At 36.5% G+C, this 22,439-nt stretch overlaps 1 protein-coding gene across 1 annotated transcript in view; it reads left to right on the top strand.

Annotated features, from left to right (window-relative positions):
• Nucleotides 1–22,439, top strand: part of LOC127431146 (rap guanine nucleotide exchange factor 1-like) — an 84,071-nt gene that overhangs the window by 53,946 nt on the left and 7,686 nt on the right. The window contains exons 11-22 of the mRNA XM_051681425.1: nt 4,614–4,819; nt 7,075–7,230; nt 10,719–10,865; nt 13,413–13,499; nt 13,591–13,676; nt 13,787–13,883; nt 16,128–16,203; nt 17,409–17,497; nt 17,587–17,675; nt 20,320–20,505; nt 20,588–20,672; nt 21,042–21,136. Of these exons, the coding sequence (XP_051537385.1) occupies nt 4,614–4,819; nt 7,075–7,230; nt 10,719–10,865; nt 13,413–13,499; nt 13,591–13,676; nt 13,787–13,883; nt 16,128–16,203; nt 17,409–17,497; nt 17,587–17,675; nt 20,320–20,505; nt 20,588–20,672; nt 21,042–21,136 (1,399 nt within the window). The remainder of the gene's footprint in view (nt 1–4,613; nt 4,820–7,074; nt 7,231–10,718; nt 10,866–13,412; nt 13,500–13,590; nt 13,677–13,786; nt 13,884–16,127; nt 16,204–17,408; nt 17,498–17,586; nt 17,676–20,319; nt 20,506–20,587; nt 20,673–21,041; nt 21,137–22,439) is intronic.

Below are 22,439 nucleotides of genomic sequence, written 5' to 3'. Positions count from 1 at the left end.
AGGACAATGCTCCATGCCACACAGTCAGGTCAATCAAAGTGTGGATGGAGGACCACCGGATCAAGACCCTGTCATGACCAGCCCAATCTCCAGACCTGAACCCCATTGAAAACCTCTGGAATGTGATCAAGAGGAAGATGGATGGCCACAAGCCATCAAACAAAGCTGATCTGCTTGAATTTTTGCGGCAGGAGTGGCATGAAGTCACCCAACAGCAATGTGAAAGACTGGTAGAGAGCATGCCAAGACACATGAAAGCTGTGATTGAAAATCAGGGTTATTCCACCAAATATTGATTTCTGAACTCTGTTAAAACATTAGTATTGTGCTGTTTAAAAATGAATATGAACTTGTTTTCTTTGCATCATTCGAGGTCTGAAAACATCAGACAGCAATCTTTTTTGTTATATTGACCAGTTGTCATTTTCTGCAAATAAATGCTCTAAATGACAATATTATTATTTGGGAGAAATTTTCAGTACTTTATAGAATAAAACAAACATTTGCATTTTACTCAAACACATACCTATAAATAATAAATCCAGAGAAACTGATAATTTTGCTCTGGAATTTTTTCAGAGCTGTGTGTATTTATTTATATATATACACACACACACACACACACACACACAAATATATGGTAACAATTTACATTAATTTTGTATTTGTTAACATTAGTTCACTTGAACAAACAATGAACAGTACTTTTTCGGCACTCATTAATATTAGTTAATGTTAATTTCAAAATTATTAGTACATTTTTAACATTAAAAGGTTGAATGTTTTGTTTTAAAATTAGTTAATGCATTATGAATTAACAATTGTAACTTTATAAATTAACATTAACCAAAAATAATAAATGCTGTAGAAATATATTGTTCATTGTTAGTTCATGAAACCTAATGCATTAACTAAAGTTAAAAAATAGAACCTTATTGTAAAATGTAACCATATATATTGTGTCAGTGTTATTATAATAGTGTAAACACTGATTCTTGAGATAAGGGACAAAACAGGTTTAAAATTGTATTTTTTATTTTTTAATATTAATTCATTTGAAACAGATTTATTTGTAGACAAAGGTCTCCGCTAACAAATCATGTAAGGGAACAGGTTTTTATAAAATGCTTTTTTTCTGAAAATTGACATTTATTTACTTCATAACTTACATCTTACTGTCATGTGTGTCAACTCCGTCAGACACACTAAAAGCATGCTATTTTAATTTGATCCATCCAAGAACAGTGTAAAGTCTTTAAGTATTCAGTAAAGGAGTTAAGTCATCAAATACTTTCTATTAAAAAAAAAAAAAAAAATGTAAATCTGTTTTTACACTATTCTGAAAATTCTGACAGAGTTGACAAATGTTTTTTATTTTTCAATCTTAGCCATGTGTTGTACACTGGAGTCATTTTGGTTTTTTCCTCAGTTAAAGCTGCCTCTATAACCTAAGCTAAAATGCCAAAATGTATCCCACAATTCTAACAGAAATGATAACGGAGTTGACATGTTGAATCTGTGACCGCAAAGACTTAAATATTGTTTGTTTTAAATATGAAAAAATATCAAATTTACCAGACCACGTGTCCTACTGTTGTATCCACCATGAGCAGGAAGTGGGAAAGGGGTACTGATAGTTATAGCTGAACATGACATTGTCTGATTTATTCAGGATTATAAAAGAAAATCTGAGTTGACGCAAGTGATGACAACTTTGATAGGCAGTTCTTTTTAATAGAAAATTTAATGTAAAGTTTACTTTATATAGTGTTTGATATCTTACAGATCCCTACCTTTCATTTGATATTTATATTTATGAATTTGTTGCATTTTTAAACACTTTGTTTGGAGGTTTAACATTGTGACCTCTTGCTGAGGACAGGTTAAGTTACATGTGCTTCCAAGTATAGAGCATGCATTTAAAAAGAATTATTATTAAATTAATTAAAAATATAAGTAATACATGCCCTGAGTATACACATTATTATGAATTTCTTGATTTTGAACATAAAGAGGACTTTTTTATGTTGGACATGTTCTGTCCCTTATCTCAAGAATCAGTGGAAAACTAAAACAAAAACTAAATGAAAACATTTTAGTTAAAGGTGCAGTATGTAAGATTCAGAAACCCTTGTTATTAGTGACACCTGTGGCCGTTAAGTGAACTGCAGTCAGCTACCTGTTGTTTGTGCTCACGCTCGTGCACACACTCCATAGGGATGATTCCCAAATCAATGACATAACATACAAAGAGACTGAACGTGATTCACCGGCATCATGCTGACAGATGAGGTAGCATAATTAAAATTCACAGTTATGATTGTTTTACTACAAACTTTGAGACTAAACTAAAACTACTTATCAGCTAACATAGCATACTGATACACACATACAGCTACATACTACCGAACTACACCAGACAGTTTACTGTTGCACTAGACTGTTATGTTGCACTATTGTATGTTTTGTATGTCATATGTTGTACTACGATCAAGAAACCAGCGTATTGGGGGCCTGGGTATATAGCTCAGTGGTAAAAGACGCTGGCTACCACCCCTGGAGTTCGCAAGTACGCTAGTTCGAATCCCAGGGCGTGCCAGGTCTCCTAAGCAACCAAACTGGCCCGGTTGCTAGGGAGGGTAGAGTCACATGGGGTAACCTCCTCGTGGTCGCTATAATGTGGTTCGTTCTCGGAGGGGTGCGTAGTGAGTTGAGCGTGGATGCACTATGTCTCCGTGGCAACGCGCTCAAGCAATCAGACGTGGATTCGTCCTCTGCCACCCGGATTGAGGCGAATCACTACGCAACCATGAGGACTTAAAAGCGCATTGGGCATTCCAAATTGGGTGAAGAAGGGAAAAAATCCAGAAACCAGCGTATTTGCTTAAGTTTATCCTGCACACCTGACTTTATTATAAAGAGAAGATCGTTGAAATTATTTGAAAGTTAGGAAGCAAGGTAGCTCAATCCTTATGGCACTATATTTCACATGCTTTGAGGTTATGTAAGTTTACCCGTCCAATAAGAAGAATGCCAATTCAGGGTTGGTTTTGATCCCCAAAACCAAATAAAGGTCCCTTCATGCATCAAATGCCCTGCCAATGTTCACTCTAGTTTTCGCTCGACCACGATCACGTTCCCGCTTATCCAGACGGGATTCAGTAGATAAATTTTTATTTTTTTTTTGGGCTTACTCTGAGTTTGTATAGGAGTCGGTGTTGTGCTGGGAGCCGGACGTTTGCTGGATTCCATCTGTAAGATAACGTTACCTAGTGTTGCAGTTTGTTGTCACTGTTGAATAGCGGAAGAGAAGCGATTACTGTCTGAGGTAAGGCTCTCGGGAGTGCGCAGAAACGTCACATCCTTTTGGATTTTCCCGGTAAAACTGACCCGCTCCCTTCACATGAAAATCAGTCTAGAGGGTTTTAATAGGCAACCTAGGAAGTCCGGGAAGGGCTCATTTTTTAAGTTGTGTTACAAGCCGTTCATTGGCAAAAAAAAAAAGGTGAATATTACATGAAAATTTTTAGATATGGCACCTTTAAATGAAATTAAAAAAAAAAAAATTAAAACTGAAATGATTGGAATAACTGAAACTAAACTAAAATAATTTTTCATAACTCCAAAACTAACTTGAATAAAATAAAAATGATCTTGAATTAATTTTAGTTTTTGATACACAGTAGGGTGATTATGGGCAAATGGGGAAATTGCACATGTTTTGTCACTTTTAATTATGATCCAAATGCCACATAACCTGTTATACTTTTGTAGAAATCTTAGGATGTCTCCTACCTTAGTCAAAAGCAAAAATTAAGAAATACTCAATTCTGGGAAGAAGAAACTTTGGAAACCTTCTTTTGACCAAATCCCAGATTTTTTTTTCAGGCAGTATTGGTAAAAAATATCTTTAAATTATTATTATTTTTTTTTAAATATTTTCTTATATTCTCATCATAAATCATCATATGTAACGTTTACAAACATTAAGTCAACTTTTGCTATTTTATAACCGTAATATTTATCTCAAATTTCTGTACCGTTGCTTTTCCCACCGGTGGTCATGAAATGAGCTCTGCCACATATCCTGATGCAAAATCATCATCATGGTTTCAAAAGGGGTCAAGTTTAACTGTCCCACTTTACTCATCTTTACCCATTATTAAACAATGTAAAAAAAAATTAGTCTGCATTAATTAAACATGGCAATGTCACTAGAGAGAGGTTACACAAGACTACCCAGAGAAATTTAATGATGTTAGACATTTTAAATTATTCCAGTAAACACTTCAACTTTGGCAGCCATAAAATACTAAAACTCAAATAAAAACTAACTAAACTGAAACTAGAAAACACTGAGAAAACTAAAACTAACAGACAAAGTGTGAAAACTAGGGGTGTAACGGTTTATCGTGGCACAATACATTGCGGTTAATAAATGCGGTGGTGCTCATCGTTGAGATTGGACTTTTATTTATTTTTTTATTATTATTTTAGTGTCTGTTCTTTTATTGAAAATGAATGACATCAGGTTGCTTTGTTGCTGCAGTAGTTGCTGTTGTCTGTTTGTGTTTGTGCGTGTGTGTGTGTAACCGTGTCTTCTCTCTCTGCAGTCCTGCAGTACATGCAGTTTGTGGAGGATTATTCAGAACCGCAGCCGTCCGTCTTCTATCAAACGCCGCAGAGTGAGAGTATTTACGAGCAGCGGAGGAATAAACGTTTTCAAGAGGTTTACGGATTTAACGATTCCTACAGCAGCTCAGACTCTGTGCACGAACCCGTCCCACCTCCAGCGCTGCCACCCAAACAGAGACAGCTGGTGAGTTATGATCCACACACACACACACATGCATCGCATCACATGCAGTGACCTGTAGCTGAGGTCGTTGAGCATGGAGCAGGTCAGAGGATAACCTCCTACCTTAGATTGGGCCCACGTGATTGGTTGGGTGGCCATGTGAGGGTCACCGAAAGGTCAAATGGAAAATACGGATTAACTATGTTTTTTGGTTTTTAGTAAAACTGTTACAGATTGAAGTTGCAAGGTTGTGCTTCACTCTCCTCGTCACAATCCTGAACTTGGGAAGCTGTATGACGCACTACTTTCAAATCAGAATCTTTTTTCTATCTCTTTCACACCATTTCCCTATTTTTTGAGGTGTGATATTAGACTTGAACCCTAAACTGTATTTGGACACTTTAGCTACATTAAAAAATGTATGACTGTAATTGCATTAGACAACAAAATATTAAACCAAGTGCCATTTATTTAAAAGACAGATGGCACAAGCACAATTTTCAGGCAAATATGTCAAAGCTTGCTTTGATGCATTTATCTAATGCAATGCGATTCAGACATTTTTAACTTGTGTGACTTAGATGTTGAAATTATTGTTGTGGGCCAATTACATTTCGTATTTGATGCCGTTTTTTTTTTTTATCTCGCTTTTGATCAGCGGTCGAATGATAATGGATTTTGCTGATACCGATAACTAAGCTGATGGAAAAGACTGATAACCGTTTAATCAGCCGATACTCCATTTATTGAATGTTAAAAAAAAAAAATCTTTCCTAACTGGGACAGGCACAGCCATAGAGTCCAAAATTAATACAAATCCCAGATGCTGTTTATTGTGCAAACAAAATCGCAATAATAACCAGAAAAAGATTTGATTTATTGCACGTGGGACCTTTAACTATGAGCAAGCCCAAAATACACCCGGGACTCTTATTTTGAAATGTCTGTGTTCGCAGCTCACACAAGCACATTAGGGAAACAAGGGCTTTCACGATAATGAAATCTGGCTGATGATTAATTGTCAAACAAATAATTGTGATTTATGATGATTAATTGTCTAATAAGCATGTGTCTCCTCTGTGTCACTGTGTGTCATACATCGGATTCATATCCGCTATGACCAGGAATATTTGCCAATACACAATAGTTTAAAGTGAAACTATTCCTGGCATGAGCCTGTGCCGACAGAGCACATCAGAGTGCTTGAGAAGCGCTTCACGCACTCTTCCGGACAGGAGCTGACCTGGTTAACGTCCACTCGGAGATCAAATAAATGACTTACAAACGTTCCTTTGATGGCATTTATATATTTGCTTAAAATTCCTTTATTTGGGCATTAAAATGTGATTGGAATCTGAAGTGCACAATAATTGCGGTTATCTAAAATAAATGTGGATAGATCAAATAAGCGCAATCATACGATTATTTAATCATCGCAGAAGGTGTCAGGGAAACAAAACATTCAGTCTTACAATCAACTACAATATATTACAATATAAACACTATAAAGTAAGTATTGTCATAGGCTAATAAATACTGTATGTGCAGTAATTGAATAACAGTAGATCGTCATTCATCAATAGTAGTAGTCATGTGGCACAACAAACTCCATGCGGAGTCAGTGATTGTTTTTATTTCACCTCTAGAGGCCACTGTAGAACCAAGGAGTTCTAACTCTGGAATCCTCCAGCACTGGAAATGGAGAAATAATAATAATACAAATGATCGGCAACTATTGGCATTCATTTTTGTCGATAACCGAGGGTTCAAAAAAGCCACTATCGGTGCCAATAAATCAGTAAAACTCATAAATCGGTCGACCTTTGCTTTTTATGCTGTTTTCTTCTCTTTCTGGGTTTTTTAACTTGTTTAAAGACAACATGAAATCAAAATTGACTATAGCTTCATTTTTAATAAATATTCCTTGCTGTGCACAATTCATCACTGTACAATTTTCCAATAAAAAAATCCTAATCTATCATAATCATAAAAAATAAAAAAACACCTCTGAAATGACTTATTTTCTGCTGATGATGTCATCTTAGCCTAACTTAACTTGTTTCCACCCAATAAAATCATGATAGGTAAAATCAAGTCCCGCCCTGTATTACTTCTCACTAAAAAACATTTTTTTCACAGTTCCATGTTGCCTTTAAATCAACCTTTTTTCTGCCTTTTTCTGTTGTTATAACTCTAGAACGTCACTCTTTTTTCTCTCTTTTCTGACCCTTTTCTGCTTTCTTCCTCTTGCTCTTCATTTCTGTCTTTCACTCTAGGCCTCCCACACCTGTCTCTCTTCATCATCCTCTTCCTCTCTTTCAATTCACCCTCCTTCTGCTGGGCTTCCGGAAGAGGTGGAGCCCGCTTTTGGTCTCAGCCTATCAGTGTCTAACTCCTTCCTCAGTGGCCACACCTCTTTGACCACACCTGTGGTGAGTTTCAACCAATCAGGTGTTGAGTGCAGAGGTTATTTTAAGGAATTATAGATTTATCCTAAAATATTTAAAGTCTACACGTGCCTTTCATTTAAACTGTTCTTGTATCTTATTACGTATGTACACACATATCATTGTGCGATATGTGCAAGTGCCAATTAATTTAGTTTTGTGTTTTTGCTTATGGTATTGACACACATGCTCTTCGTATGGTTTTGTCATCATTTTTCATATGTCTTCCAGGGGTGGTTATTAAACCTCTGTTTAAATGTTTATGTTTAAGATTATTTATGGGTTTTGTGCATCTGGTTTGACCTTTGGTTTTTAGTGGGTGGCTTTTGGACCCAGAACCAAAGCTCAATTAAAGTCTTAAGCTGATGTAATCTTCGGTTATCTGTTTATCTGGTTTTAAAGTTTAAGCCCTGGGCTTATCTTCATGTAGCATTAAAAGTTTAAGTGCTGCTATTCAGACCTGAATTTGGGCCTATTGCTAGCCATTAGCATCCTCCTACTGATACGAGGGAAGCTGACCTCAGATCAGTTTCGGGTAACTCGTACTGGTGTGATTCAACAGTTCCAGATTTCTGTTTTTATATTTCATAAACACAGTGTGTTGAATTAGAGACTTTGCTGGTGACTCATGTAGTGAGTCTTTTGATTATGGACATAAACCTGGTCCATATGTATTTTTATTTGACATTCATGGGGGAGTATTTAAATAAGTGATTCCACAGTAATACACTGCCGTGCAATTAAGTTAAAGTTCATTAACATAATTGCACAATACATTTGCATACATTTTAATTAAAACTCTTTAATTGCTATAATTTTTTCAATTTGGAATGCCCAATTCTCAATGCGCTCTAAGTCCTCGTGGTGGCATAGTGACAATCCTCAATCCTCCGCGTCTGAGACTGTCAATCCGCGCATCTTATCACGTGGCTTGATGAGCGCATTACCGCGGAGACCTAGTGCATGCGGAGGCTTCAGGCTGTTCTCCGTGGCGTCCACGCATAACTCACCACGCACCCTACCGAGAGCGAACCACATTATAGCGACCACGAGGAGTTTACCCCATGTGACTCTACCCTCCCTAGCAACCGGGCCAATTTGGTTGCTTAGGAGACCTGGCTGGAGTCACTCAGCACGCCCTGGATTCGAACTCGCGACTCCAGGGGTGGTAGTCAGCGTCAATACTTGCTGAGCTACCCAGGACCCCTTTAATTGCTATTTTAATTCTGATTGCTTTAATGTATCCAGGTGTTTTATGTGCCAGCTTTTTTTTTTTCTTTTTTCTCTATCCTTTTTTTTTTTCCAATTTCTATTCTTCTGAATTAATAAACAATTCAATAATTATTAGTTTTTTAAAGCCTCTACTAAATGTTAGCATGTGAAGTTCAAATCAGTTAGTTTTTCAAAATACCCAGCTTCCAAGATTTTTGGCCATGGATTTGTTTGTTGTGCAGTTGCGGTAACTAGAATTTACAGTATTTGGACTTGCTTCATAATTGTTTTAAATTTTTAATTGGGATTAAAAAAAAAATTATTATTTTATATAATTTTTTTTTTTTTTTAAATCGAGTGTGATCTGAATGAAATCAGTATTTTGTGAGAATTGCCCCGTTACTGTAAAAATGACGGTAATCCAATTTTGTATATAATTATCTTGCATTACAGTAATGAGAAATAAAGGGACAATAATTAATTGCATGTCCTAATACAAAATATATAATAATAGTAATATATATATATGTGTGTGTGTGTATATATACAGTTGTGCTCAAAAGTTTGCAGAACCTAGCAGAAATTGTGAAATTTTGTTTCAAGGAGCACAATACGACGATACTTGAACAAAAATGAGCTGCATGGTCGAGTTGCCAGAAAGAAGCCTTTACTGCGCCAATGCCACAAAAAAGCCCAGTTACAATATGCCTGACAACACCTTGAAACGCCTCACAGCTTCTGGCACACTGTAATTTGGAGTGACGAGATCAAAATAGAGCTTTATGATCAAAACCATAAGCGCTATGTATGGAGTGGGGTCAACAAGTATTGTGCTTCTTGAAACAACCACACCGTCTTTTTCCAGAGCAGCCTGTATTTCTCCTGAGGTTACCTGTGGGTTTTTCTTTGTATCCCGAACAATTCTTCTGGCAGTTGTGGCTGAAATCTTTCTTGGTCTACCTGACCTTGGCTTGGTATCAAGAGATCCCTGAATTTTCCACTTCTTAATAAGTGATTGAACAGTACTGACTGGCATTTTCAAGGCTTTGGATATCTTTTTATATCCTTTTCCATCTTTATAAAGATCCATTACCTTGTTACGCAGGTCTTTTGACAGTAATTTTCTGCTCCCCATGGCTCAGTATCTAGCCTGCTCAGTGCATCCACGTGAGCGCTAACAAACTCATTGACTATTTATACACAGACACTAATTGCAATTTAAAAAGCCACAGGTGTGGGAAATTAACCTTTAATTGCCATTTAAACCTGTGTGTGTCACCTTGTGTGTCTGTAACAAGGCCAAACATTCAAGAGTATGTAAACTTTTGATCAGGGCCATTTGGGTGATTTCTGTTATCATTATGATTTAAAAAGGAGCCAAACAACTATGTGATAATAAATGGCTTCATATGATCACTATCCTTAAATAAAAGACAGTTTTTTTGCATGATCAGTCATATTTTCAAAATCAATGCCAAAATTTCACCATTTCTGCCAGGGTATGCAAACTTTTGAGCACAACTGTGTATATATATAATAATAATAATAATAATAATAATAATAACACATATATATATACAGTATACGTATGTATACTTGTGTTATTATTATACATTTATTTATTTACTTTTTGTATGACCTGGGTTTTTCTCGGCAGGTTTTGTTAAATTCATTTATATTAAGTAGGAGAAATGAAAGTCTGGTATATAAAATAACTCTAAGACCCCAGTCTGTTATAACTGACCTGCGATCAGGCATCTGTCACTGGTGTTTACCCCGGTAATGAGTTTTAGAGAGTGTCTGTTTGTCATGGCAACGGAATCTGGGAATTGTTTCGGAATGTTCCATTTCTCTTGACCCTTGACCTTTGAGGTCAAAGCAGAAGCAATATGATGTTTATGTGTGTGTGTGTGTGTGTATATTTGCCTAAGTAGAGAGTTCACCGTTTCAGTCAGTAATTGACCTCTGTGTACGATTGTGAGGCTGTTTCTTTCCTTTTCTTCTGTTATGTGTGTCATCCATTAATGTAAAATACTTTTATGAATCCATTTAATGTCAGTTCTCATTCTGAATAATTAGGCTGTTATATAAAATCTAAGTCAACATCGACTAAAATTTTATGCAATTTTATGTTTAACCTTTTCTTCCTTCCAATCTCATTTTCTTCTAACACTTTAAATGTTTTATATTTATTTCTTTTAAAATACTTTCTCTCAATGCATCTGTCATGACTTTCTCATCTCCATTTCGGCCAATCGCAGAGTTCCGATCTGATTGGCTTGACCAATGCCGGCAGAGCTCTGGATGGTGGTGGTGTCTCTAACGGGTCCTTGACCAGCTCTCTGGTTTCTCTGGCTGTCTGTCTTCCTTCCGAGTCATCTTTCTCTGACTCACTGCTTACCTCTGCGGTAAACACACTCTCAATAACACACAGACATGTTTACCTAGAGACCTAAATAGGGACTTCTAATGCTTTTAATAAAGTCAGTTATAATGAAGCATTTTTGAGGACATTTTTGTCCCCCAACTATAGCTACCTTAGAGTACACATGCACAAATTGCTTTATACTTTTGTTTTTATTTGTCTGCAAATATCACAGGATGAAAGCTTTCATGAACATTGGGGTAATAGTGTCAGTGTCTGTGAGTGTTAGCACCATCTAGTGGTAAATGCACAACTCTTCAGTTGTTTCTATGTTCATTGTAACTGAGCTTTACTGTAAACATCTGTTTATTTTTAGTCAAGTTCCATTTTTTTTATTCGTTCTAGTGTACATAACATTATTTTGCATGTATTGTTATTTATACACTAACTATTTTTTTGAGTTACATTTAAAAACATTATTTTGCAAGTAACAAAAAACATTTTTTTTTTACTTCAGTACGTGATGTTATTTTGCATGTAATGTTATTGGTACTCAATTTTTAAGTTACTTTTGTAAGTAACATTATTTTGCATGAAAGGTTATTTATACAAGTTATTTTTTTAGTCATTTGTGAACGTAAAGTTATTTTTCATGTAACGCTATTGATACACATTATTTTTAAGTAACTCTGTACGTAACATTATTTTGCATGTGACGTTATTGGTACACAATATTTTTCATTTACATTTGTACATATGAAACAGTATTTTGCTTACAACGTTATTGTTACAATTAGCAATTTTTTTATTTACATGTGTACCTAATGTCATTTTGCATATAACGTTATTGGTACCTACCTAATTTTTTGAGTTCTTGGTGTACATAAAATTATTTTGCATTTAACGTTATTGATACACATCATTTTTTTTAAGTTACTTTATTTAAAATAATTACTGGTTCTTATGTACATTACGTTATTTTGCATGTAATGTTGTTAGTACACTTTTTTTTTTTTGTGTGTGTGTGTACGTAACTTTATTTTGCATGCAACAGTATTAGTACACAATTTTTATTTTTTACGTTTTTGTGTATGTAATATTATTTTGCATGTAGCATTATTGGAACATTATTTCTTTGGGTTACTAGAGTTTGTAACATTTTGTTACATTATTGAAACATTTTTTTAGTTACTTGTGTATGTAATGTAATTTTGCATTTAATCTTATTAGTACACATAACAATTTTTTAGTTACTTGTGTACTTATTATTTTGCATGTAACATTATTAGTACACATAATTTGAGTTATTTGTATAGGTAGCGTTATTTTGCATGTAACATAAGTACACAACATAAGTTTTTAGTTGATTGTGTATGTAACGTTATTTTGCATGTAACATTATTGATACACAACAATTTTTGAGTTACTTGTGTATGTAACGTTATTTTTTATATAATGTTATTGGTACGCTTTTTTGTTAATCGTGTATGTTATATAATGTATGTGTGTGTATTGCAGCCGTGGACCGTGCATTTTAAGTCTAGGCCTTCAGTGTGATTCATGCCATTAAGAAAACACAGTTTTACAAAGATCATACATTATGTGGCAGTCAACTAATAATACCAATTGACATTTTAAAAATACGTCTACGCACGAAAGCCAGAATCAAGGAGGTCTAATACCAAGAAAAAGCTCTCTAATAATATTTGCAATTAAAATTTTGCTTGCAATAAATTTTGTGTCGTCAGGGTACATGGTTACTTTTCAAAACTTGAACCGACACTGAATGCTCAAGCAGCCTAATTTACACTTTGAAAACTCCTGATCTTGCTATAACAATGAGCATGCAAAAAGCACTTACCAATTTACTTGAAGTGAAAATCAGTCCTCCTTTCCTGTTTAATTAATCAATTGCACAATCATGCAGAACATCTCAGGTTTGTAAATCCATAAGGATCTCTTTCTCAATGGCGATACCAGCAGTGATGACAGCCGACTCGTCAGCAAGATCTCGCGCTCTTCGCTTTCAAATTACATACATCACTTAAAGTGTGATTGCGTCACTCAAGGCCAGCTAGAAGGCCTGGACTGGGACATATCCTAAAGATCACACCCACCAAGAACAAATCAATCAATCTGATTGGCTGATGAATCTGACAATCTGACTTTAGATGCCTATTTACTGCACTATTGAGGGATTCTGTGGAAATTCTGAAGGCCTGATGGGGTGGAGCTCAGACTCACACCTTGCTTCGGGCATGCGATTTGTCAAACAGTTGTCACACTTTGCTTGTGAGCATTGAGGAATAAATTCTGACTGGATACATTTTTTTGTTTTTTGCTATTCGTTTGTGGATTGATTAGGAGAGGAAAGCGATTGTAAACAAATGCAATAAGGTCAATGAGAATGAAAGGATGAAAAAATATTTATTTATTAGGCATGTTACACCAGCAGAGAAGGCTTTGCCGGCCCTGAGACTTCACCACTGGTGTGTTGTATGTAAGAAGTATGAAGTGGTGAGAAGTATCAGTTATGTTTGGATGTTGCCTTGGTGACACCGTGACATTTGTCTGTCTTGTTTTGCCGTAGAGTGAAAGTATTGATGAAGGCGGCGAGGGAGAATACGTGAATCTGTACTCGTCCTCACAGCCTAATGGAGACGCCACACACCACATTGTGAGTACCTCACACTGATGTGTGTGTTTGTTATGTTAGATCATTGTGTTAAGGTGTTTGGAGTGAAGTTGTTTTTTTTTTTATTCCTCAGGACACGTTATCGTGTGATGATGTGCTTCAAGACCATGCCCCTCACATACCCTCGTCCAATAGCAAGGAAGTGTTGTCTAAGGACAGGTATGAATACAAATGCTTTTGTGTGGGAAACTTTACTGGTTTGCTGCTGTATGTTTGAACTGTTGAGAGAGATTTTACATGTGTAAATGTGTGTAATGTTTCCTTAACAGGTCGAAGGAATCCAGTCATGGTCCAGTAGATGATGTTGATGAATTGTCCCTCATTGATCACAATGAGATTATGAATCGCATCACACTCAAAGCAGAGGTAATAATGCTCGATGAAGAAATTTAAAGGGATAGTTCAGCCAAAAATTGACAAGAAGGCCTTTCCTCTTTTTTCTTTTTTTTTATACATATTATCGGTTTTATTTCACTTTGTTACACTTGTTGTGCTCGTGGTCAAAAATGACCGGCCATTGGAAATGAATGGATTAGAGTACAAAAATACAGGAATATTATGTGTTATGAAGCATCCTAATCCTCAAAGTCCCCGCACATCTGCACACACACTTACACACACACAATGTGTGTTGTGCGCCCTTTTGTGCGTCATCTTTCCATGTATACTCTGAGGAATATTTCAAGATCTACTAATCACATTATATTGCGTTTGGGCTCATTTGAATCAGGATAGTCTGCTGTAAGATACGATATGTAATTGTCTATGTTATATGTATGTTTCAGGAAGTTATAAGGAAAAACATGACAAAAAGCCACTTCTGTTTATTATACAGCATGTTTAGGTGTCAGTGGGAAATTCATACACTAATACTCACTGCATTTTGGCACTAATGCATCATTGCATTCTACTAATTGAGACCTTTCCAATGATATATAACACATGGCTATCTCATCTTTTTTGATGTTTTTACCAACTCTGAATATAATTATTGTGATAACACATTTGCAAATGATGAGAACGAAAAACAGATCTTATTTGAGATTTTAAGAATTGATAGGAACAACTATATCCATTGTACACTCCAGATTTTAAGCTTTAAAATGACCCTTATTTTGTTCCGATCAAGCAAGTGATTATTAATTTATTATATTATTATTATTAATTATTTTAATTTTTTTCCGCAGAGAGTGCCCCCCACTGGCCCGGTTTAAGCTCAATTAAATTAATCATTATATCAATAAAATATATATATATTTTTTTTAATTATGTTCAAAAAAGGAGTACAAAAACCGTCATAATTACTAAAAATTATTAGATGATAAAAAGACCTAATGCAATATCTTGTGATAATATATGCAATATGAGAGATTTATAAACAATCTTAGTGGGCCGGTCATCCTGTTGCCCCAAAAATGAGGCTTCTCTTTTAGTTGAACATGATCAGCATGTGCTTTTTTTCATCACACATTTATTTGCCTTAATGCACATTGTGGGTGAAGCCTTCTGTGACATTTACATTTATGCATTTGGCAGACGCTTTTATCCAAAGCGACTTACAGTGCAACTTGGAGTTAAGTGCCTTGCTCAAGGACACAATGGTGGTGGCTGTAGGGATCGAACCAGTTTACCAGTTATGTGCTTTAGCCCACTACGCCGCCACCACTCCAAAGACATGGTAAAGATCTTTAGACAACTATATATAATTACTATGTATAAATGCACAGTTAATCCAGATACAAGGAAAAATATCAAGGGAAAAAGTGAATTTCTCAGTTGTTTCCAAGTCTTCATTGAATTATTGTTAGATATGATGCATTAATACAGATTTGATGCTGCCGGGTCTGTAATAAAAACAAATAATTAAAATAATTATAATTATTAAATAATTATTAAATGCTTAAAATTAAATAATTCGGCCCACATAAGATGACATTTCGTCCAAACACGCCCAAGCAGTGTGTGCATGCATGCAGGAGAGAGAGATTTTGGCTATTAATTGATTTTAGTTAGCCAGATGTGTTTTTGAAAAATTATTCATGTTTTTGGGGATATATTTAATATTTAGAATACATTTATTGAAAGACATTATTTTATATAGGCTACTGTATAATTTGCTTATGATTTCTATGCTGGTAACTTCCCCACATGGGATCAGTTCCCTTATTTTGAGCTTGTTTTTTCCAGACCATGTCCCTTTTTTTCTTGAGAGATTTGGTAACACAGAGTACTGCCGTTTTTTACCATTCTTTATCATTATTTCGTTGTAACCGGTTACTATTTGGAGAGGAGGCTGCGGAACGTCGGAACTGGAACAAAAAATACTGTTTCTGCTCCGAACGAACCAAAATGAAAAACATTTAGTTTTTAGTCCCTGCTAGAGTACATGAAATTATATACTTGTAATGTGGCAAATGTGCATCATTCCCAACTGTGTATGTACAGTATATACATTTGGTGCTCTACAATATGGTGCTCTACACACACACACACACACACACACACTCACACTCACACTCTATCAGCTGGTGCAGTGGTGTGATGGGCAACAAGAGCCAAACTGAGCGAGACTTCAGCAGACTGCAGTAATTCTCTCTCTCTCTCTGATAGAATGATGATGGTCCTGATGTGAGAGCCGGCTCTGGTGATGTACTGTTAGTTCACGCTACAGAAACAGACCGCAAAGGTAATTAGCGTCCTCTTATCACCTCTTATAAGTTGTTGTTTCGCAGTGTGACAGTCTGTGTTAAAGGTGCTATATGTAAGATTGACAACAAGCGTTTGAAATGGGTACTGCAGTCCAAATTCAAAATATTGGAGAGTTGTCTGCCCCGCCCCAGACTCAAAGCTCATGCGGGTTGCCAGAATGTTGACATGCAAATTAGCCAACTCAGCATCCGTTTGAAAGAATTTCTGGGCTTTAAGCTGTCTCCATCTTCCAAAGGCATCTCCAATATTTATCCTTGTTTTACTACGCCTCTGGTCATGGTGGTTTTTAGACGGATGGCGAGGCTTTTTAGGTCAGGTGGAATCTGTTATCTCTGATCCAGTTCGTTCGCTGGCTTCCATGGCTGCAGCACTATTAGTCTGGCAACCCAGCGGTGTCGAAATACTATTGGTGTGTGGGCAGTGGGCGGGACCACACAGGCCAAAACATAAACAGAAATTCTGGCCCGGAATGGAAACTTCAAAGTAGAATATACTGGCTGTAGCATTGTTTTTTACAATTGATTTTTTCCCTTTTCTCCCAATTTGGAATGCCCAATTCCCCATGTGCTTTTTAAGTCCTCGTGGTCGTGTAGTGACTCGCCTCAGTCCGGGTGGCGGTGCATGAATCCCAGTTGCCTCCGCGTCTGAGACCGTCAACCCGCGCATCTTATCACATGGCTTGTTGAGCACGTTGCCATGGAGACATAGCGGGTGTGGAGGCTTCACACCATCCACTGTGGCAATTACACTCAACTCACCACGCGCCCCACTAAGAACGAACCACATTATAGCGACCACGAGGAGGTTACCCCATGTGACTCTACCATCCCAAGCAACCGGGCCAATTTGGTTGCTTAGGAGACCTGGCTGGAGTCACTCAGCACACCCTGGGATTCGAACTAGCGAACTCCAGGGGTGGTAGCCAGCGTCTTTGCCACTGAGCTACCCCTGGCAGTAGCATTGTTATAAGCCAGTATTTCAGTTTAGCATGTTTCCTAATTCTCTAATGACATATTATGGTCATTTTATGATTTAGTACAGTAAAAATATTACATATAGCACCTTTAATTTGCCTTTATCTTTTTTCAGTACAAGGTCTGATTAATTTATTCCTGTGTGTGTTTGATGGAGGTTTGCTGCTTTTCTGAGTACATTTTAATCATATGTCTGTTTGTGTTTTAGATTTGGTGTTGTACTGCGAGGCTTTTCTCACCACCTACAGAACGTTCATAACGCCGGAGGACCTCATTAAAAAATTACACTACAGATATCCTTGAATCCACATGAGTGGAGAGAGATTTTAATCTGTTAGTATTGTCATTCTGTGCATGTTTGTTTTCCTTAACTCCTGTGCACATATACGCGTTTCTGTCACAGTCCAGATACTTTTAAGAAGCGCGTTAGTAAAAACACGTTCTTCGTGTTGGTGAGAGTCGTGGATGAACTCTGGTGAGTAAATGGGTCCTTGATAAATAAGGTTTGATGAGATGTTTAAAATGAGAAATGAAATCTAGTTTTAAACACATGTCAAGTTCTTAGAAATGTCATCTTTATGTCCATGTTTGATTTTATACATTTTTAGGGATGCATCGATGTATCGGCTGCTGATATTTATCAGCCAATTATCGACCAAATTCAAACCATCAGCATATCATTATAAGCATGAAAACGCAGATATGAAAAACCAATGGTTTATTTATAATTAGTAACACACTTTGTAAAAACTGAATTTTAAATGCAGAGTCCAGAAATAACAATAGCCACAATATGTAGAAGGGTTGGCACTCCTAAGAACATGTAATATTTTTTATTCTCTCTCGTTCTCGCGTTAATGTGGAAAAACTACCATAAACGTACGTGACAGTTGTGAAAGCGACCCTTAGCTGTAGGCTACATGATGAGGGGAAACCATCCAAAACGCTTTGAAAACAGCAGATTTTGTATTCTGAGACATTGGTATGACATCCATTAATGCTGCATGATTGATTGAATTAAATGAACTGAAATAAGAAATGAAAATAAGATTGATGTCAGCACTGTGTGAGCAAGCGGCGCCCTCTAGCGGTCTGGACACCATTATGCCTTATACCAGTATAATACAGAATTTAAAAGGGGGTTTTGTTTCTTTGGTTAAAACTTGTATTTTTCCATTATGTTGTTGACCTTTCCGTTGAATTGCTTAACATATGCATAGCATACATTTTTAATGTTCTATGATATACAGTGCGTAATGTGTAAAATGTGATTTCTGTTGTTTTGAACTGGAAAAACGGAAGTGCAAAAATATTTTAGAAGTACAAATAAGAAAAAATCTTATCAATCATCATTTTTGATGTTTGATATTTTGATATCTATTTTTGGTGTATTTTTAAATATGTTTATCTTCTATTTATCTTTCATTGTAGGCTCTCCACAAATTTTGGCCTATAAAAATGTTTTATTTATTGTTAGAACAGTAAAAAAGCTTTTGTACCTCTCTGTACATAATAGTAGTATCCTAAGTAAAACAGTGATCCGATGACAATGTAAGGTGAGTGGCAAAATATCAGTATTGGTATCGGCCAAAAAAATTAATGTACCAATATGAATTTTTTTGACCGATACTGATATTTTGCCACTCACCCTATAATTTTTTAACAAATATTTAAATCATTTTCTAAAAAAAATTTACTTGGTGACTTTAAAAATGTCAAGTGGTGTGACCATCAAGTAAAAGGTATTAAAACACTTCCCTTGCTCCTTGAATACATGAGTGTACACAAGGTATTAATTAATTTCAAAATGTTTTCAAACATATTTTTCAAGGTAAAAAAAATATATATATATTACAAATTTTTGAGTCACGAATGTCAGTATTTTTTGGATTTCTCCATTTGACCTGAATAAAATTAGCCTTTCCATAAAATGTTGTATATATGTAAAAATGATCTGATTAATAGTTTAAAACAAAAAGTTTCACTGCTTATTTTAAGAAATAATAATATATTTTTTCCATTTATTATTCCAAACTACTTATGCCAAATAAAGTTACTTCAGTTGACCTGAAAAAAGTGCCTTTTCATAAAAATGAGATATTTTTTGAAAGCTTTACACAGTCATGAGGGTCTAAAGTGGTCTTCTTATTTTTATTTTTATGTTTGTCACATGACAACAGAATGGCTACCTGCATGTTGGTTAAACCACCTGACTTTAAATTGGTGGATAAAAAGGGGGCCTGGGTAGCTCAGTGGTAAAAGACGCTGGCTACCACCCCTGGAGTTCGCTAGTTCGAATCCCAGGGCGTGCTGAGTGACTGCAGCCAGGTCTCCTAAGCAACCAAATTGGTCCGGTTGCTAGGGAGGGTAGAGTCACATGGGGTAACCTCCTCGTGGTCGCTATAATGTGGTTCGTTCTCGATTGGGCACATGGTGAGTTGAGCGTGGTTGCCATGGTGGATGGCGTGAAGCCTCCACATGCGCTATGTCTCCGTGGCAACGCGCTCAACAAGCCACGTGATAAGATGCGCGGGTTGATGGTCTCAGATGCAGATTTTTTGGACTAAAAAAAAAGTTTCACTGCTGATTTTAAGAAATAATAATAAAAGATTACTCTAAATTACTCGTGCCCACATTTATTTTTTCCATTTATTTATTTGTTTGTTTATTTGATTTACTGTCTCCGTATGGTTACACCATTTAAACTTTTTTTACTTTAAACCCCAGGAAAAAAATATCAAAATGTCTTTGAACTCAGAAATTGAAAACCTGTCTATCATAGAGGTGTTTTCAAGCAATTGATTGTGTGAATTGCATTTATATTGTGTTTTTGTATAATTTGATAGATCCGGACAAAAGATATTGTGACACGTCATTGACTCATAAACATGTTTGTTTCAATGTACAAAATGTGTGTGTTACAGTGTTGGGAAAACTTCTTTAAAACTCTTTTGAAGTAGTTAGCTACGCTACAAGCTTTGAACAAAATGTAGTGATTCGGTTCATTGAAATGAACTATCTGAGCCAGCTGATTCACTAAAATGAATCAGCCTTTCCAACTACTTGTGTGTATCTGTTTGCATTTATTTGTTTTGTTTTATTCCGTGTGTATGCATCAGTCTTGTGGAGTTGACGGAAGACATCCTGAGAAAGTTGATGGATCTTGTTTTCCGGCTGGTTTGTAATGGAGAACTGAGTCTTGCGAGGGTTCTGCGGAAGAACATTCTAGACAAATTGGAGCAGAGGAGACTCCTGCGAAACATGCACACGCTCAAACCGCTTGCCGCACGAGGCGTCTCTGCCAGGTGAAGATCAAAGTTCAGCACTCATTAGGATAGTTTGTGTCTGCATGTATTGTTTGTTAATCTCTATTTAATGTCTTCAAAGGCCCGGCACGTTGCACGATTTCCGCAGTCATGAGATCGCCGATCAGCTGACGTTGTTGGACGCAGAACTTTTCTACAAGATCGAGGTAAGACACACAGTCTGTTTATGCTTAACTTCTCCATACAATATTTTTTAGAACCTTATCATAGAAATATGTGCTTTGAGATTTTGTCTGGGGCCGTAAAAGTGCCAAGTAATACCTGAAATTACCCCATCATTATTATTAGTCACTCCATCTCTTGGAGTGGTGGTGGCATAGTGGGCTAAAGCACATAACTGGTAATCAGAAGGTTGCTGGTTCAATCCCCACAGCCACCACCATTGTGTCCTTGAGCAAGGCATTTAACTCCAGGTTGCTCCAGGGGGATTGTCCCTGTAATAGGTGCACTGTAAGTCGCTTTGGATAAAAGCGTCTGCCAAATGCATAAATGTAAATGTAAATCTCTCTTTCCAGATTCCTGAGGTGTTGCTTTGGGCAAAGGAACAGAATGAAGAGAAAAGTTCAAATCTGACGCAGTTTACAGAGCACTTTAACAACATGAGCTACTGGTACATAAATACAATACATGATGCACTCTACACCCTCTCGACCCAACAGATGTTCCCCATATGCCCTCTTTAGTTCGCTTAGAAACAAAATCAAGTTCCCAGATTGCTGCAATTCAGTGCTTCCAAAAACATACTAAGGCCTTGTGCAGACAAGCGGTTTATTTTTGTTGCCCACCCGGCTTAAATACTTTGTTTTTTGTAGTCTGAACAAGGAAAATACTTAGGGTGGTTTGAATTTGAAATCTGATTGAAATCACATTTTTGCATCTCAGTCTGAATGGTCAGATCGGATTTTGTGGTTTTTCGCCATTCAAGATGTGACATAGTATTTTCTGGAACTGTGTCTGAATACAAATGGGTCAGATTTTGTCACTTTACAAAAATGACAGTGTTCAGTTCAGTGATCAGTCAGTCCTAAAGATGCCATGTGAACAAAGCCTAGTTTCTGTATTTAGAGAGGTTTGTTTTTGCATTGAAAATAAGAGTTTTATCCGATTTCAAATTTAGCAAACTGTGATTGGTCACTCTACATTTTGCTTCCTAAGTGGGCCATTCTTGGCCAGAATAATGGTGTGTTCAGGTCATATCGGAATGATCGTATTTATGAGTTGACCGCACATGAATGCCACCACAAAGTCGTAATTACTGAGTGTGAAACTGGATTCTCGTTGAGTCCCCACTTTACGAGTTGGAGGCATGTCGATTTAAGAATAATTGCAGAAGCAAATTGTTATTTGTAATAATTCAGTTTTACTTAAGGGTTTTGACTTTGCATTTTAGTTTTTGTGCATTTTGTACTCTTTTAGAAGAATAATGATAAAACCTGCCAGATTTACATTTCCCACCATTATATGTGGCTGCACAAGAATGGAAAAAAAATAGGTGAATAAAGCAATAATTACACAATGCGTGGCTTTGCTCATTATTTTGTTGCATTGGTGCTGAAAAAGCTTTCTGCTGACACTAGAATGTGAAAAGGGAGAAGAAAGAAATAGTAAATTGCAAAACGAATTGGTTCAATATAAGCTGCAATATTGACCAGACTTTATCCTGATTGTCACAAGACTACCTACACGTTAGACCCTATACACTACTCATGCCTTACGCCGGGTTCACACATCCTCCGTGAGCGGGGCGTGAGCGACATATTTTCATTTCACCGCCCATATTAACAGATTACACCCGTTCCCACTGCAAGCGTGAGTCGTGAGGTGACGCGCACCAGAGGCGTCTCAGATGCGGCAGTGAGCGTATCATTTCAGCGTTGAGCCTATTTTTGCCGTGCGGCTCTCGCTGAGCTCAG

The sequence above is a fragment of the Myxocyprinus asiaticus genome, chromosome 40 (assembly GCF_019703515.2).
Source record: "Myxocyprinus asiaticus isolate MX2 ecotype Aquarium Trade chromosome 40, UBuf_Myxa_2, whole genome shotgun sequence".
Classification (NCBI taxonomy): Eukaryota; Metazoa; Chordata; class Actinopteri; order Cypriniformes; family Catostomidae; genus Myxocyprinus; species Myxocyprinus asiaticus.
The sequence above is the reverse complement of the archived record's forward strand: the minus strand, read 5'-3'. Positions and strand labels throughout refer to the sequence as shown.